Raw genomic sequence first — 19,029 nt, 5'->3', positions numbered from 1 at the left:
AAGGTTATTTGATCCAAAATCACCCAGTTTTTTCATTTTTCTGATAAAACATACTTTTCATTAATCCAAAGCCCTGACATTACACACAAAAAACTCATCTCCTTTAAAAATAAATCCACATCCCTGACCTTACATTAATCTTTCTTTGTGGAAAAGAATCCAAACTCCACTGATTTTTCCCTAGGTTAGTGTATTGTAATAGATCTCAGACCTTAGCAGCTATTTTATTTAATCAGATAAATTGATTTTTTTCCCCTTTATACATACACACCAAAATAATTTTAAAATAACTTACTCTAAATAGTGACACTGTGAAGTAATCTGACTTTCCATCTCATCTTTGAACAGGATCATTATGTTATATTTAAAATCAAAACACTAGAGTAAGTTTAACTAAAGCAGATTAAATAAATCTGGCTATAACCATGATACCTACAATTTGTCCTTCTGTTTGTTGGACAAATTGCAACTTGTTCACACTCGATTGTTGTAGTAGAGAAATGCACAGGTGTAGATAATTACTCGGCTAAATTCAATCATCAGTTCCGATTATTTACACCTGCGGTAATTCTGCACATTGTTTACCAACTGCCAATAAACAGCAGACGAATAAGATTATTTTGTGCTTCTCTCTCCTTTTTCAGATCACAATCCAGATATGTAGGCGCTATATATTCAAGTCTGATATAGCCTATATCTTTTAAAACTTTTTGCCGTGATTACAAGTATTGATACTCTTTATACTTTATTGACACTCATTAAGTCTCAAAAGACATTTTAAGAAATAGACAAAAGGTACTTTAACAGCTTTAAATATAAGTCAGGAAAATCTGTTTACATAAATTCACACATGGAAAATCCCATAATTTAGTCCTTGATAATTCTTTTATAAATAAAAAAAAATCCTTCCATTTGAATTTCAATCAGCTGCTGAAATATAGTCAATTATTTGGTTACAGATGACCGACCTTACACACCTGAAAATAATGCCGCATGTTTGTGTGAAGCGTATAAAGAGCTTGAATAGCGAGCTGCATGAACTTTGCCAGTGGAGCTGGAGGTAGGTATCAGTGAGGACAGGTTCAAGAAGTTTAGATGCCTTTTTGTTTACCTTTTTTGTGATAAGATAAAAGTTTCTTTAAAAAAAAAAAACATATTAGACAAAGGCGGGTTATGTCTTAAATTACTTAAATGCCATAGATCCACTGTCAACACTTTCCGATGTGAATTGATCCTTTTGGCTTTTAATGGAGTGATAAGGTTCAAGTACAGAGTTTAAGCAGAAGTGATATTTATCTGAAATCCTTGGCAATTTCACCCAAGTAATTTCAGAGGCATTTGGTATTTTTCTTTTCTTGTGGCAACGCGTCCCACTACCTTGACTGGAAATGGAAACAATCAAGTTATATTTTTAGCTATCCATGTTTTATTTATTTGCTTGTTTGCTATGATTAGTCTCTTTCAGCGTTTCCAGCTTGAAGACAGAGCCGAAGACTAAAAGTTTCTGGATTGCTGTAAAATAAAATATTGAAACCTTTGCCTCACTTATTTGATGCTAAAATGGCAGTCTCATAAGCATGATCAGGAGTTCATGCTAAGAAGTGCTTTAATTATTTAGGGAGGGGAAGGGGGGTGGGCATATGTGTCTGAGGAACTGAACAATGGGGCAAAATCAATTGATTTAGAAGGGGTGGAGGGTCTCATGATTAATAAATGTTTTGTAGGTTTTTTTTTTTTGTAAGAATGATTTTCTTTTGTAAGCAGTAGCCGTAGATTGCACACCCGGGTTAAATGTGTATTTCCCTTAACGGTTTTTGGCCATCCCTAATTTGACGTCATCAAGTGCAGCAACTGTAACATCGCGCGAGATTTCAATGCTCCAGTCCAATCCAACATGGCGCCTTAGGGACGTTGTTATTGTTCAGTAGCTATTCGAACAGTTTGCAGTGCGTTTAAAAAAAAAACCTACGCGGAGCAAAAGGCCGTGCGGGCATGAGACGACCATCTAGAGATAATGTTGAGATCCACCGGCTTCTTCCGAGGGATTGACTGTCCGTTTTACACGGATTACAACGATGGTAAAGGTGGCAGAAATGGGTGTAACAGACCGTACTGTCACTTCAGGCACAGCCAGCAGAGACGATCGTCGTATGGTGCACCGGCGGACGTTAATAAAAAGCAAAGAGATCTTCACTCCGGACAAAAAGGTGCCCATTTTGTCAAATACAAGATTGCCTAGGTCAATTAAACGTCTCCGCCTGCTGGGTCGAGGGATAATAAATTCGTAGACCGTACCAAAGTGCTAAAATGTGTGGATACCAAATTCCAAAAATATCCAAACGAAACCGAATCGGTGTCAACTTAATTACTGATACCTTTATATGCTTATAAGTTTTATCTGCTTTGTGGGTACTTTAACACAACTAATAAGTATAAATTGATCCAACACACAAAGTGGTGTTAAAACAGCAAATACATAGAACTGTACTAAACACACTTATTTATCAACCATTTAAAGTGTTACTGTTTAAAGGCAGTAATGTAATGGAAGAATTAACTATTAGGTTGTATTGCTGATTTCAATCCATCTCCTGTAATGTGCTGAATATATTCTCAGCAGTATATTTCTGCTATATTTCTGTGAATTATCAGATTTGCTGCATGGCAGCGTTTATTTGAATCATTTATTGATATATATGCCTCAGAAAACCTACAAAGTGCATAGTTTTTAGAGCCAGAAGCAAATTAAACTTTTTGGTCATAAAATAGAGTAGTTATCAAATAGCTTTCTAGCCATTTTCCCGATAGTTTGTGTACATCACCCATTCATCTGAGCTAAACTGCAATACACTGAAGTACATTTGGGATTTTATTGAAAATACTTTTGTCAACCAAGCAAAATGACTTGGATTTAAAAAGAAAAGAAAAAAAGCAACACCATATAACTTATTGCTTCCCCCTGTGGAAGTCATTACATTGATTTTCATTACATTAGTTACGTTAGTGAACTGGACTGACAGCTTATGGGGTAGCTTGAGTCAGGAAGTGTCATTTCGTTGTTGTATTTAGACAAATTAACAGTGGTTTGCTAATTTTTTACCTTTCCTTTGTTTTTTTAAAATCTTTATTCATTTTTGTGTCCTGGCTTGTGTAATTTTGTTTTGAAAACATACTGATCTGTTGTCCTTGTTTTTACTTACTGGTAAAGTACAGAAACCCAAATATGTTATTATTATAGAAATATTTTAGTAAGGATGGACATGAATTTTTGGACAAATAAAGTATTTAATTATTCCTAAGAGATATTGTCAGTTGCTTGCTAATACTGAACAGTAATTCATCATGCTGCAGAAACTCAAAATTTTATAGTTATAGCGACAAACTATTTTATGTTGTGAAGATGCATTACAATGGGCAACATTTAGTCTGCTGAGGGTCATATTTTCTATACAAGAATTCTCTATTAAAAAACCCCGTAAAAAGCTGAAATTGTTTCTTTCATCCCTTCAGAACAAGGTTACGACCCCTTCAACCCAGAAGTAGTTAGACCACAGGAGCAGCAGAATGGAAAGCAGTCCACCTCAGGAGACATCAGCGGTGCTTTGGAGCTGGTCAACAAGGCCATCGAAGAGGTCCGCAGCGAGGTGGAGAGGGAGAAGAGAAAACTTTCTCGGATTGGAGATGAACCGTACAATCCGAGTGATGGTACCAATTTATCTTCATCTGAAGATGTTAAAAGTAAAGCAGCGGGGTCACACTTGGCCTATGATCCTGGGAGTTATCAGATCACATCTGGAGGGTATAAACCCACACCTGGCTGCAGCAAGTACACCTTGGATTCAGAAATTCAGGGGCACAATATTAACTCAATGGAATATGTTCCTACTTCACTGAAAAATACTTCATCTCGGACACAAACGCATCAACTTCCCCCTGATCCCCCCAGCCCAAAATATTCAAATAGCACATCCTCTTCTAAGGGCAAATACACGGTAGACAATTCTAGACCATCTACAGATATGGAATATGACCCACTATCCAATTATTCAGCTGGAATCACAGTGAAAAGCAAGAAGGAAGAGGGTCCACAAACTGTTAAGAAGGAATCAGGCCGGACACCCAAGGTAATTGGGTTTGATTTTTCAGATGAAGAGTGTGTTGTAGCTGTGAAAAAGCCATGGCAGCCAAGTGTAGACACAAAAAAATATACTATTTCAGACTCTGATGGGGAAAGTTCTGGAACAGAGTACCGACCCACCTCACTTAGCAATCTCCAGCAAAGAAAAGGCATCATTGGGTCAGGCGGAGGTGCTTTTGGGAAGGACAGAAAAGAGAGAACTGAAAGTATGCTAAATGCGCTGACACAAAGGAATGAGCAGTTGCTGGTACAGGACTCAGACACACAGGAAAAGGTTAAACTTAAGGACAAGCTAGAAAAAAAGAAGGTGGCTGATCAAACTAGTTGTGGGAAAAGTGGCAAACCTGAGAAAGTGTATAAACTTGAAAAGGAAGTAAACAAATCATCCAGTAGTAGGAGTGCTAGCAGCAGTAGTAAAGATAAAGGGTCAATAAAGAGCTCCAGCCAGGACTCTGCAAAGAAGGAGAACAAGAGTCAAGAGAAGAAAGATGACAGGAAAAAAACATTAAAGACGAAAACATCAGGTGAAGTTAAGAGGGAAGGTAGAGATGAAAGAAGTAATGATGGGATCAAGACAGTTGAAAAAATTAAAAGAGACTCAAGCAAACAGGATAAAGACGTGCGAGAAAGCAAAAAACTCAAAACATCAGACAAAGAAAGAGAGCACAGCAAGAAGGACCATCAACACAAAAATGGCAAATTTGAAAGTAGTAAAAGAGAAAAAGACTTAAAGAAAATTAGTAAAAGCAGTTCTAACAGCAGTAAAGGCAGTTCAGCAAACAGTAAAGATAAAGCGAAGCAAAACATGACGTCAAATGGGAAGAGACTTGAGGACAAAAGGCAGAATCCGAGTCTGAGCCACGCAGATCTGTTCGGAGACGAGAGTCCAGACGAGGCTGATCCGATGGAGGTGGATTATGATGATGAGATGGAGGAAGTCTTGGTGAGAAAATCAGCTGACGCCTTGAAGAGGGGACGTCTGAACAAAAGGAAAGCTTCTGAACGGACTCCATCTTTCTCTGAGGATGAGGGCGATCGCAATATGGAATCCTGCAGGACTGGTCGGGATGAGGTTGTTGGTGCTGAAATCGACTTTTCCAGCTTTCAGGATGATCTAGACTTCGACTCAGATCCCATGGAGGAGTGTTTAAGGATCTTTAATGAATCCAAAGATGTGAAGAGGGAAGACAAGGGAAGGCAAGCGAAGCAGGTACTTTTTGTTAAACTCTTGGGCTTTATTCATTTTTCTTTATTTAACTTATACTGTTTCCTAATGTCCCCTGAACTTGAATAGTCATGCTGTGTTCTGCCCCTTCAGCCTTCTCGGGATTCAGAGGAGGAGAAAAGCACGGATAGCACTTTAACCACTCTGTTCCCCGGTCAAAAGAAAAGAGTGTCTCATTTTGTTGCCAAAGGAAATGTAAGTTTGTCGCAGTAAATGCCACAGTATAGTCTGTCAGTGGTGTATGCATTACTTTCTGCTAATCCCACAATATCACATGCTATTTGGCATCTGTTAGTGATTACTGAAAGCATTACAGTTAAATTACTTCTTACATCTGTTGTACATGGCCATGTCAACATTACTGCCATTACTAAGTGTCCAATCTCCAAATCTAAAAAAAAATATTCATCATTATTTCAGAGCAGAAGCAAGCATGCAGAAGAAACCAGAAAATAACCATGTTTTAGAACAAATAACCCTGGAACATTTGACCTATTTGCTTAAAGACTTATTTATTTATTGACTCAATATGAAGCACTTTAGTAAACTAATGAATGTATGTTAAGTGATAAGTGAAGGGTGAGTGTTTTATGTCAAGTAAACATTAACAGGGTGCGTATTTAAACAAAAAAATCGTACCATTATCATTATTTTCACAAGTGGAGGAGCAGGAATAACTGAAGCCTTCAGATAAAGATTTTGTCTTTACCACTGAAAGTTGGATTTTGGCAACTGTTTAGACATCTGTTTGGCTCTGTAATATAAGACATAGAGAGCAGGATGAAGAGTAAAGTAAAATCCCCGTGCTTGCTGCATTCACACCTTCATCTTTCAGTACAAGTGGAACATCAGGAAGACGCAAATGAGGAAGTAAAGAGTAAAAACAAGACATGAAAATATTTGATTGGGGTTCTCTAGTCCACTCAATTCCTGTTATTTCAGCATCACATTTCTCATATTATCACATTACTTCATTTTAAAATCAAATTTTCCTTTTTTTTCAGACTGATGCACCTTCAAAGACGGTAGTACGGCCATATAAGAGACCAACAGCCCAGGAGGTCTGCTACCAGCGAATGCAGATTGCACAGCAGCAAGCCGCTCAGCTCTCTGCTTCGGTCAAAGTTGCCTCGCAGAACTCAAGCCCCAGCTTTTCAGGAGAGAAAAAGAGAATAGCTCATCGTCCTAACGCGCACATATCATCCTCTAAGACAGGTATGACTTCCCCTCAACTCTGGTAGAACTGCTAAGAAATGAGTAACTTAATAAAGTTCTTCTATAATTTACTACTTGATTTTAAAAGCTAAAATAACATGTGTTTGTGTATGTGTGTGTGCACACACATGTTTGTATACCAGGTCCTGCAGATTATAAACCAGGTTCTAGTCAGGCGTTATCCCCCGGTCAGACTCTTCAGGGTGTCAGGGCCCAAACCACAGCCAGCATTTTGTCCAAGACATCATCTACAGTCACACAGAAGAGGATGGCACACACACCCACCATGAAAGTATGGAAAGCTGTCTTCAACTTACGTTAGCACACACTTTTGTGTGTCTTTTATGTTAAAATTGCCATGCTGTGTTTTACTTTTTCAGAGGTGGACCACCTCTGCATTGTTTGTTTAATCTACTAAATCAACATTTTTTTCTTGGCTTTACACTTTTCTAGAGCACTTCAATGAGGCGTCCTGTCATCCCCACTGAATTTGGGGCCAAAGTTCCCACAAATATCCGCCAGCGCTACCTCAACACTTTCATCGATGAATGTGTCAAATTTTGCCGATCAGAGGAGGCTGCTTTCCAGATGGTATGAACAGCATCTTTTCTTCAGTTGGACCGCCTGGATGCTGTGAGACTTAGAAAGATGCTTTTTTTTTGTTTATCAGCATCCATTATAGCTTCTAGAGATTTATCTTTCACCAACAAGAAAAACCTTCTAGTATTCAGATGAGGAGTTAGCTGGCTGGCTAACATGCAGCATAGGGCGCCAGGCTGGGATTCAAATCTGGGCCGACTGCTGAGGAGCTGTAGCCCCCATACATGAGGGGGCCGCTCCACCAGTTTAGCGAAACTGAAGCTGAAATTTTAACAGTGACGGCTGTCTTAATTTTATTTCAGGCCCTTGACGAGGAGAGGCTGGTGTATGAGCGCAGTAGCAGTAAGAACATCTACCTCAACGTAGCTGTAAACACACTGAAGAAACTCCGGGGCAAGAGCAGTTCCTGTCCATCACCTGCCACAAGTACATAACCCCGTTACTGTACACTAACACTCTGTTCATGTACTGTATGTCATGCTGGTATATAAAGAAAACATTAATTCAACTGATCAGTTTATGTTTTATATTGGCAGAAATGGGATGGTTGTGTAAATTTCAGTGGATCAGATTTCTCATGTGTGTTTTGTTTTCTGCAGAGGAGTGTGGGTCTGCGGTTAAAAAGAGGGCACAATCCCATGAGGAAGTTTTAGGAGGTCGTCTTGCAGCTACAACCAGCTTCACTGTCAACAGGTCGGGTAAACAGCAGGGGGAGAAACTCACTGGTGAGAATTAAGTTACATATTTTTGTTTTAGGAAGGATCATATTTATTCTTTTTTTTTCTCAGTAATTGTTATAAACATAATTATTAACTTATTTATTTCCATATTTTTATTATTATTTTTTTTTTACCCATCAGGCTGTTTTTCTTTTGTCACCTGATCACATCTTTTACAACAGAAAAATGCTGGAGTTACCTCTGATAAAAATAAAAAGCTAGAGAGAGGAGGGGGGGACGACTACTGAAAGAATCTTTGTATCGAGCGGAAACTTATGAATGGTTGTTTACCATGTTGAAGTTGTTTAACAGGAACTGTGAAACTGTTCAAATAGCCATGTGACAGCCTTAAGATCCTTAATGCGGCTACTACCTGTCCCATGACCTGGCATCAGAGGGGAGATGTCTACAAAACCACAAACAAATATAGAGTTTTACTAAATAACAGGAAATGAACTGATAAATCCTTCTTGCTGGGCACAGCAGTGTTACAAAAGGGAGTTCATGGTCATGTATTTTATTATTGGATTCGAAGTCCTCTGGTCCATGGGCGAAGAAAGAAAATATTTTCTCATTTCACCTTTGTTTAAACTATTTTTGAGCAGAAAAGCTAAACAGATGAGACTGCTATGTGAATATTTCACACGAGATCAGAGTGAAACAAACAGCTTTTAACTTTATACTAAAAAGGGTTAAAAGATTTTACCTTCACTATGATTTTATATTTTATTACAAAAACTAAGATGTTAAATTTAGGAAATTACATTTATTTTTAAAAAGGATTTCAAACTAAACACCAATCTGTAGAAAAACGAGTGAAACATTTACATAAAAAACACTAAACATTTGTTAATATTTATTATTGAATGGTTCATTTTTAAAATAAATTATTAAAATAGCTGATAGTTCACATCATAAATCAAACTTGGTTGTTTTTTGGTTTTTGGTGGGCACTTAAACTCTGTATTTTGCAGGAATGAGCGCTACCACATAGATGGGGTTTGAAGAAACATGCAGAAATTAAAAAGCTCACCAGCAAAATTAATTTTCCTGGGGACGATCTGCTCCCACAATGAGCTTTTCTTTCTTTGTTGTCACAGTTTCTGTCTAACATATCAGGGGTGCCCAAAGTCGGTCCTCGAGGGGCGCTGTCCTGCAGATTTTCCAATGTTTCCTGCTTCAACCCACCTGACTCAAATGAAATATATCCAACAGCCTATTAAGTTTTGCACGACTCATCAGTTTCAGTCAGGTGGTTTTGGAGCAGGGACACATAAAAAACCTGCAGGATTGTGGCCCTCGAGGACCGGGGCTAGGCACCCCTGGCTCACATGTACAGCTCAGGACAAATGGGCATAAACAGAACTACTACATTTTCATTTTCCTGCTTACCAGGTTACAGTTTTTGCTCAGATAATTGGTTGATAAGTGACACTGACAACTCCCATCACTTTAAAATATAGTTTTATTTAAACAGATTCAGTGGCCTTAGGAAAAAATTGCAGTGTACAGAAAAAATCTCTGAGATTGGCCTTTTTTTGTACGCTCTTCTCTTTGGAAACCATCAGAAAAAACAGTGCTACTCAATTCAGAAATAACACGTTAAGCAGTTTCTGCCATTAATGCTATCTTTCAGTATCTCTGCCTGTTCACATTTCCAGTGCAGGTTTTACTGTGTCACTAAACAAATTGATATTTAGGGGTCTCTGTCTTCTTGTAGGAGTCACTCTGTACAGGAAGCTGAAGGCGTACTTGATGACAGAGGAGCAGCTCCAGGAGCATGGATACCCGAGGACAAACGCTGAGGCCTCAGGCAGAGCCGTCATTTACAACCTCCCCGAGAAAAAGGCCTTAGCAGACCGTGAGTAACTACATGACCCTTTAGCACATGATGCAATTCATAACAACACTGATACTCATGACCCAGCACTTCATATACTTTCCAACTGAAGGACTGTAATGTTTTTCAGCATTCACCAAGATATGCTGTCGCTGTGGTGCCGAGTATAAGGTCAATGTCAATGGCAACTGCGTGCGGAAAGAGGAATGTAACTTTCACTGGGGACGTTTACGCAGACATAGAGGTGAACTAAAATGCCAAATATGAAATGATGAACTTCTCCTCTCTCTTCTTGTTCATTGCATGTATGTTTATTTTTAATTTTCTTTGTTCTCATTCTAAATTGTTTCTTTCGTTCTTCTGTCCTTCTGTTAGTTGCTGGAGGCTGGGAGACCACCTACAGCTGCTGCACTGCAGCTGTGGGAGCTACAGGATGCCAGATGGCCAAGGTATTTTCAGAACAGAGCACAACATTAAATTTCAATATTCACAAATTAATTTTTATTGTTGATTAGTATAAATAAAAAGTGGGAAGATCCACACCTTGCTGTGATGATTATTATTAACCATCATTAAATAATTTGATCAGTATAATGACCTGAAGGAACTTTTTCAGAAACAAACAGTAGTTTTTAAACCTGATTTGTGTTTACAAGTGAAACCCAAAAAATTAGAATATTTAGCAAAACCTAATTTCATCAATTCAATCAATCAAACTTTATTTATAAAGCACTTCTTGCTGGGGCAACACAAAGTGCTTTACATGAAAAATCAATTTATGCATATTAAAACAAAAAGAAACTACAGAACAGAAAAAAAGGTTACAGTTGCGTGCACGAACATGCATATACACACACAAAGCAGATACAACCCCCACCCCCATTCGGCACATGACTCCTTGATTTCTTTGTTTGTACTAAAAGTAGTATAAAACACTAAAAGTGATAACCATCTGGCTTGATGTTGCTGTGAGGAAACAATTCAACTCAAAAAGGTAAGCTAATATGTTATTAAGACTCATTATATGCAAAGTGAGATATTTTAAGCATTTATTTGTTATAATTTTGATAATTATGGCTTACAGCTTATGAAAACCTCAAAATCAAAATCTCAGAAAATTTGAATATTACATAAAACAAACCCTCCAAGAAACAGGTTACTGAAAACAAACATATTGATCATCTGAAGAGTATAGCCATGCATATGAACTCAGTACTCGGTTTGAGCCCCTTTTGCAGGAATTACTGCCTCAATGCGGTGTGGCATGGATGTTATCAGCTTGTGGCCCTGCTGGGGTAAAATAGAAGACCAGGATGCTTTAATAGCACCTTCAACTCTTCTGCATTGCTCTGTCTCATGCGTCTCGTCTTTCTCTTGGCAATGCTCCTTAGATTTCCTACGGGGTTCAGGTCAGGAGAATTTGCTGGCCAATCAAGCACAGTAATCCCTTGGTCATTGAACCAGTTTCTGGTTCTTTTTGGAGTGTGAGTAGGTGCCAAGTCCTGCTGGAAAATAAAGTCAGCATCTCCAAAAAGCTTTTCTGCTGAAGGAAGCATGACGTGCTCTAAAATCTCCTGGTAGATGCTGCGTTGACTCTGGACTTAATAAAACACAGTAAATCAACACCAGCAGACGACATGGCTCCCAAATCAACAAACTGTGGAAACTTCACTCTGCACTTTAAGTGTCTTGGATTGTTGCCTCTTCATTCTTCCTCCAGACTCTGAGACCTTGTTTTCCAAATGAGATCAGAAAAGAGCACTTTGGACCACTGCTCAACAGACCAGTTCATTTTTTCTTTAGCCCAGGTAAGACGCTTCTGACATTGTGAGTTGATCAGAAGCTGCTTGACAAGAGGAATATGACATTTAAAAACCCATGTCCAGGATCCATCTGTGTGTGGTGGCTCTCGAAGCTCTAACTCCAGCCTCAGTCCACTCCTTGTGAAGCTCCCTCACATTTTTGAGTGGCCTGTTCCTGATTATCCTCTCCAGGCTGCGGTCATCCCTGCTGGTTCACCATCTTTTTCTTCCACACTTTTCCCTTTTCACTCAACTTTTTAATTGATGTGCTTTGATACAGCACTTTGAGAGCATCCAACTTTTTTTACGATTGCCTTTTGAGGCTTTCCCTCCTTGTGGAGGGTGTCAGTGATGGTTTTCTGCACAACTGTCAAGTCAGCAACCTTTCCCATGATTGTGAATTCTACTGAAGTATACTGAGACCATTTAAATGCTCAGGAGTCCTTTGCAGGTGTTTTGGATTAAGCCATAATCATCAAAATTATAACAATTAAATGCTTGAAATATTTAACTTTGCATATAATAGTCTATATAATATATTAGTTTACATTTTTAAGTTGAATTGCTGAAATTAATTTTTTGTGATAACATAATTTCTTTTTGTTTCACCTGTATGTAAAGTTGATGTCTGAAACAGCTGGTCAAAGAACCTTGTGTGTGATTGTTAAAACTAGAAGCACTCAGAGAGCGCAGACCTCTGCCAAGCCGTTCTAATGTTTTTCTTACAATGATTGTGTGCATAATTTTTTTAGATAGAAGCTCTAATGGCAAAATTATTCCTATCTCCCCATAATAAAGAATCCTTTTAAAAATTTGTGGATCCAGGTGATGATCCAAGTCACAACCAAAATCTAATCAGTTCCTTTTTCCATTTTTGAGATTTCCTGAAAAGTCCATAACTTTTTGAGGTATGTTGCTAACAGGCAGACAGACATAAAATGTCTGGCTTTTTGGTAGTTTGGTGAAGGGGGTTTGAATGAAAACATGAGCATTTTTATTGACTGTAAGCTTCGATTTACAGATGGATTTATTTTTATTCTCCACTGACATAGCTAAGCTCTGCAAATCAGTCTAAGATCACTAAAAGTGAGGCACAAACACATTCAATTCAACAACCACTTTGTACTACTCATTGTAAGTTGGTGTGGATTAAAGTTTCTGCTGAAATAATGCTTAGTAACAGACAAAGTTGTGCTGTACTGAGAAACGGCTGAACTCGGTGAGACACTTGTAATGGAAAAAGAAGCTGGGGAAAGAAGAACCGAGTTGTACTGTACTTTTCTGTGTGGTACCAAGTAATTGAAAGCACCAAAGTGATAGAATTAGTTCACTAATTCACATATTGGTCACATTTCCATTAATGCCTGTCAGCCTTCATTCAGACATGCCTGTGAAGTTAAGGAAAGAGCCAGTGTTTGTTAAATATTTGCAGTTTGTGTAAGGTTAGTCAGTGCATAGAGTAGCCGGATGTAGCAATAGACTTTAATAGTCCTTGACACATTACTGAAGCCATAATAATTCATAGGTTAAAGAGTTCTCAGTGACGCACGGCAGTAGTGGCTGGAAGCGGCTGAAAATATTTCATTTCTACATGTTTAAGTTTGTTGAACAGTCACTGTTGTATTTGTTAGGGTTTAATTGTTCTACACTAACAGTAACAGCAAAACAATTATTAGTGTGAGACAAATGTGATGTTTATTTCACCTGAGGACACCATCGCAGCAGGTTTTTAGAAGAGAAGCTGCAGGGTCGGATGCATCTCGAGGGTTGTTCAAACATGACACTTATACATTCAGTTGGCTCCAGATTAATGAAAAGCAGTGCATGTGTGAAATGGGACAATGGAAATCAACAGATCTCATAGCCATGTTGTGATGCAACCTTACGTGCCCAGAAAATAAGGTAGTACTTGAACATACAGAGTAACCAAAATTTTCCATTAAAATTCCTTTAAAAAAAAAAAAAAAAAAGTTTTTCTTTCTTCGTGGAACAAGCATAGTTTCAGTACTACATGACCAGAGTTCATCAGTCTCAAATTGCAAAAGAGATTTACTAGCCATCCATCCCTTTAACATAACCATTTTATCCTATACAAGGTTTTGGGGGCAGAAGCCTGATCTGCCACCAGGCAAGAAGTGAGGTACACGCTAGCCAGCCTGTTTATACATGAGTTCAGACCTCAACCCTCATTTTATCAGTAAACCAATTATCACAAGTAGCATTGTTAAGTAAAAAACCACCATATATGTCACATGATTAGGGTAGTAAACCTAGTTATTATTAAATTAATATTTAATATTTTATTTTGTATATGTTTTGCCAGGTAAACCCATATTTTTTACTGTAATTTCTAGTTAAAACAGAAATAAAACTCTTAATATAAACTACTATAAATTCCACATCTTGCTAAAGTCCTTATTTGTTTATTTTTAAGATGATCCTCTGGTTGAAAATGCTTCCTATTCCCACAGCAACATGTTCAAGACGGGCGTAAAGAGTCATTTGATGGCTATGTGTCGACATTCAGCAAACCTCTGCCACCTGATGGAAACGGAGGAGTGTTTGCTTTGGACTGTGAAATGGTGAGTCACACACTTAAGCTCTAAGCTTTGAGCTTGTTAATGTTTGCTTTGAGAATTGTTCCTCAATATTTTTTTATCTTGTCCCTAATTTAGTGTCACGTTTAATCTTTTCTGCCTATGAAAACAGTGTTACACAAAGCAAGGTCTGGAGCTGACGAGGGTGACAGTCATCGACTCTGAGATGAAAGTTATCTACGACACGTTTGTCAAACCTGACAGCAAAGTGGTCGACTACAACACGCGGTGGGTCCACAGAATGACTGTGTCAGCTGTCTGAAGTAGTTTTTGTTTTGCCTCAGTCTAAATGATTGTAGGTGTGTGTTTGTGGTCCTCAAAGCAGTTGCTATATCGTTTAGGATCTACATCTTCTGTACATGTTGAACAGATTTTCAGGTGTGACGGAGGAAGACTTGGAGAGCGCCACCATCACTCTGAGAGATGTTCAGGCTGTGCTTCTCAGTATGTTCAGCGCTGAATCCATCCTCATTGGTCACAGTCTGGAGAGTGACCTCCTCGCTCTGAAGGTGAGGCTCTTCTTCAGCTTCTTCTCTTAGAGGTGCTTTATCTGCAGGGTGTTAAAAAGAGAGCTAATCATATACATTTTTTCACTCTTCACCATTTGATTAATAAATTTATTTTTCATGTATTTTTTTTAATTATTTTTTTTAATTTAAATCAGAACCCAAAAGTTTCTGTTTCTCCTTTTTAGTCAGAAAGAATAACTTTTGCTTCAACACAGTCATAAAATCCTGTTTAATAAAAGATTTTACTAGTTTTACATATGAACACTGTCTTTCCATTCTCTGGTAGGACATGATAATAAATTACTGAATCAAATATAAGAATAGAAAAACATTAAACTGTCAAGTGAGTTTTAGCATTAATGGAATAATTTCTTTGTTTAGTGGCTTTTTGTCAAATTAGAAAAAATAAAAACCTTTGACATAAAACTGTTTCTATCTTAATTTCAGCTCATCCACAGTTCAGTCATAGACACGGCCATCGTGTTTCCTCACCGCCTTGGTTTGCCCTACAAACGTGCCTTGAAGAACCTGATGGCAGATTACCTAAAACGCATCATCCAGGACAACGGTGAGAAGCGAACGAGCCGTTTTTACCAACTTTATACAAATAGTTTAACTCCTTAAAATCCTTCAGTTTTCATCTAAAATAGGTTTTTATGGATAACAGACATGTTGTGGCTCAACTATTTTACTGGACCCATGCTGATTTTGCAGTATCATCTGCTGCCAGAATCCAGTGTGGCTTCAGAGATAAAATGCATTGGCGACTGGTTTAGAAATAAGTGTCTACTGAATCTACAGTTGTAAGAAAAAAAGAAAAAAAAAACTTGTAAGATTTCCAACATATGTAGGTACTTGGAAGCTAGTCTGAGTAAATTATTTAATTGTTTGATGTCTATCTTGCATCTTGTGTAATGCTAACACTTGAGAGAATAGTTGGCTAATCATCTCCATCTACAGAGTGATGGCCGAATCAGGACTACAGCATTAGCATAATTCTTTAGCTGTATGAACTCATAGCGGCATAAATAAATAAATAAAATAAAACTCAGGACAGCTCAGGGTTTAGTGAAATCCAAATTAACAACTCTAAATTAAAACTCATAAATGTCAGAAGGAGCAGACTCTGATGGAGGCCTGTGTATTTTTGGTTATTTTTTTAATGCTATATATCTGCTAGTAATGTTGATGAGCCTAACTCGTTGGATTTATAAAACTGCACTATGTCCAACTCACCAGCAGATGTCACTGCTGACAGTTTTTTTAGTAACAAATTTATTGGATGTCAGTGTTCATGCCCTTTACGTATTAGGGTCTTTCTATAACTAAAGGGAAATATTCATGTTAATAAATCATACCTTGAAATGCAATCTGAAAACTTTGTATTCGTTTCTAATTCAGACCAATCATCACTTTTTCTTCTGTCTTCTGAGTGATTGAGTTTTTTTTTTCTTTTTTAGTTAAATTATATGTTGTTAAATTGAGTTTCAGTTAATGCCAAAACATACTAAAAGCACTTCTGTTTATGTGAACCTATGAGGTTTCTGTTGCCTCTGTATCTGCTCGAAGCAGCATTAGCTATGACTTGGATTATAAATCACAGTCTCCAGTTGAAAGTCAAGTTGCATGGTATCTAATGTATTAGGTGCTAAATTTGGCATGAAACAGAAATGTGATCAACTTTTTAAAATTTATTTAGCTGGTGTTGCTTTTTCAATATATTCTGAACTTTCTTACTCCTGCAAACTTAAAAAGAACACAGTGCTGAGATATTGTGTTTGTGTTTCCAGTGGAGGGCCATGACTCGAGTGAAGATGCATCCGCCTGCATGGAGCTCATGATCTGGAAGATTAAGGAGGATGCAAAGGTCAAAAGATGACCTCTGACCTCCCATTTTCATCAGTACAACTTCTGGCCTTCATGTAGGTTGCAGGAAGATGCAGGAGTTTCGGAGACATTCATTTGCTCTGAGAACGTTTATCCCAAAGTCACAGAGTAGGGGGCGGCATGACTGAGTGCAGTTTGGAGCTTGAGAGGAGATGGGTGCAGTTGGACTGTGGCTAAGAGGGGAGCTGTCTGCACCTTTAAAAGCAATAGGAACCGAAATTAGCAATGTTTTCATTTGCCTCTTGATACTTCAGTTCTAAATTATGTTAGCAAACAACTCTGTTTATTTGAGCTGTGTCTTTTTAAGGCCTCACACATATTTACAAATGAAAAATTTCTATTGAAGAACTACTTAAAAAGCAGGGGCATTTGATGATTAATGTAATACACATGCTGGGCTGAATGTTCAGCCTAACTTGCACTATTGTAGAAACGCTCTCTTCATATGGGGCCCAAGTCTGAGTACCTCATGTCTGTTGTGATGCATTCACTTCTAATGAAAAACAATTTACTTCTTAGTTACACTTATGTGCATTGATGTCTTAGTCTGTAGAACACTGCTGTGTAAATGCACTTGTATTTTTCACTTGCACCACGTTTCTTGTAACTAATGCACCATATATGTGACAGTTCTTATTAAGTTTGTCAGTTAGCTCCCAAACCTGACAAATCCTTTAATACTTGATCATATAAATGACCGTAAGAGGAAATATGCAGCCTCTGTTACTACCTATCTGATTTAGTCAGTGACCGTATTTTGTAGTTCAGACAAAATTCAGATTATAGTCTGTCTGTGTCATTTTCAGTGCATGGCACAAAACACAAGTCTTTTTGATAACAATAACAGGTATTCTTGCATAAAATTGCAGAAGTAGGTTAAGTGTTTTCATCAGGCCTGTGTGAATAGTTGCAAGCTCTTTTCAGTTAACCTGTGAAGTTTTATGTTGACAAAGAATGAAAATGTACCTGAGAGCTGTAAATAAGCTGAAAGCAGTTTCATTTGTATTTGTTCATTTTTTTTTTGTTTATCTTTTTCTATTAAATGATACTAGTTAAAAGAAAATATTGCTCTGTTTTAACATCACAACACTCCGTTCACAACTGTTTTAATAACTGCTAATGCATTTACCCGTATCAAGTCCCGTATCCTGTTAGGATAGGATATATCAGCCTTTTACACTGCTTTCTGCCTATACTTTGCTACATGTCACACTGAAATATTGCAGTTTTACTCCACATTTATCTAGCATATGCTGTGTTCGAGTACTTTGCTCATTTATAAACTCACTGAGCCCTATTAGGAACACCGCCTCCTTCAGGCAGTAATTATTCAGTCAGCCAAACGTGTAGCAATGCAGAAATACACATTTTGTTTAAAGACTTCCTTTGCCTATTTAAATACAATTTAGTCAGTCGATTGAGTATTATTGCTAAACATATGTATCCTTTTATGTCTAGATTTCAAAATCTATTGCCGTTTCTAGGATAATACATGATATAACAAAGCAAGACTTTCAGACTGGTTTTACGTGACGGTAAGTTCAGTGACCTCCCTTATCACAATCTGTGTTAAGTGGTAGAACAGGATATTTGCAGCATGAATATGCAGCTGACAAACCTGCAGAAATGATGCAACGCTATCATGTTAGTATGGAACAGATTGTTCTCTGCATGTGGTGGAATCCATGCCATGAATATTTTTAATTAAGCACTAAGGACGTGGGTAAAAAGTATGAGCCATTGAGAAAGATTAAAGAACCGAAGAGTATCTTTACACCATAAAAATGTGTAGGATTGACAGAACTTGATAGAATTTTGCAGATGAGGCACATTTTCTTGAGTTAGATCCCAAACAAACAAGACTCAAAACAAGACTGTCGAGTAGCCACATAAACGAAGTCTTTATAATGAAATCACACCTTTAATTTTTGCTTTGACAAGGCACATTTTTGCTGTTTACAAAAGGTCCATTGTCCTACTTCTGTTACAGACCTACAGGGTGCTCCTTTGGCATCCTTCACATTTACAAATCTCCTTTTTTTAAATAGGATTGTCTTATTTTAATAAGCAGGTCTACAGTTTATTTTATGGCATCTATCAGAGCAAGTCTACATGCTTATACATAGTTTAAATGGCTGCATACCTCCTTGTCATTTTCTGCCTGAAATTCGGTTTAAGCTGTTGTTTTAAAGTGACTCCCTCCCCCTGTGCAAGGTCACGACTCACTCCTTATTAAAGGTATGTCAACACCTGGACTACAATCAAGCCTGTATGAGGTGGTGTTTTTTATGGGTGAGAATGACTCCTTTTTTGTGGACTGAACTTTGAGCGGTTTCCAAACCTCTGCATGCATACACACACAGAAACACCCCCCCCAAAGAAACAAACAATGACACAATAAAGGTAATGGGAAAACCTAGCATAATATTATAGGATGGTGTATAAAGTAGCATATCAAGGAAACTTTAAATGGGGCAGCCAAGATAAGACAGAGGTT

General features: G+C 37.8%; 1 protein-coding gene across 1 annotated transcript; it reads left to right on the top strand.

Annotated features, from left to right (window-relative positions):
• Positions 1–1,896: 1,896 nt before the first annotated feature.
• On the top strand, positions 1,897–16,874 carry rexo1 (REX1, RNA exonuclease 1 homolog). Its single transcript, XM_042006630.1, has 16 exons — positions 1,897–2,207; positions 3,511–5,348; positions 5,457–5,558; positions 6,368–6,578; positions 6,722–6,870; positions 7,032–7,169; positions 7,481–7,604; positions 7,778–7,903; positions 9,618–9,758; positions 9,868–9,981; positions 10,113–10,186; positions 14,011–14,121; positions 14,249–14,364; positions 14,507–14,645; positions 15,093–15,213; positions 16,436–16,874. The coding sequence occupies exons 1-16, from the start codon at positions 2,015–2,017 to the stop codon at positions 16,522–16,524; spliced, it is 3,786 nt and encodes a 1,261-aa protein (XP_041862564.1). The 5' UTR covers positions 1,897–2,014; the 3' UTR covers positions 16,525–16,874.
• Positions 16,875–19,029: the final 2,155 nt, after the last annotated feature.

The sequence above is a fragment of the Melanotaenia boesemani genome, chromosome 14, assembly GCF_017639745.1.
Source record: "Melanotaenia boesemani isolate fMelBoe1 chromosome 14, fMelBoe1.pri, whole genome shotgun sequence".
Lineage (NCBI taxonomy): Eukaryota > Metazoa > Chordata > Actinopteri > Atheriniformes > Melanotaeniidae > Melanotaenia > Melanotaenia boesemani.
The sequence above is the reverse complement of the archived record's forward strand: the minus strand, read 5'-3'. Positions and strand labels throughout refer to the sequence as shown.

Excerpts from the sequence above, each read along its gene's own strand:
- rexo1 (XM_042006630.1), top strand. The coding sequence starts at position 2,015 with ATGTTGAGATCCACCGGCTTCTTCCGAGGGATTGACTGTCCGTTTTAC. Across the intron at positions 7,170-7,480 it reads AGGAGGCTGCTTTCCAGATG|GCCCTTGACGAGGAGAGGCT; the intron begins GTATGAACAGCA and ends ATTTTATTTCAG. Across the intron at positions 7,904-9,617 it reads GCAGGGGGAGAAACTCACTG|GAGTCACTCTGTACAGGAAG; the intron begins GTGAGAATTAAG and ends GTCTTCTTGTAG.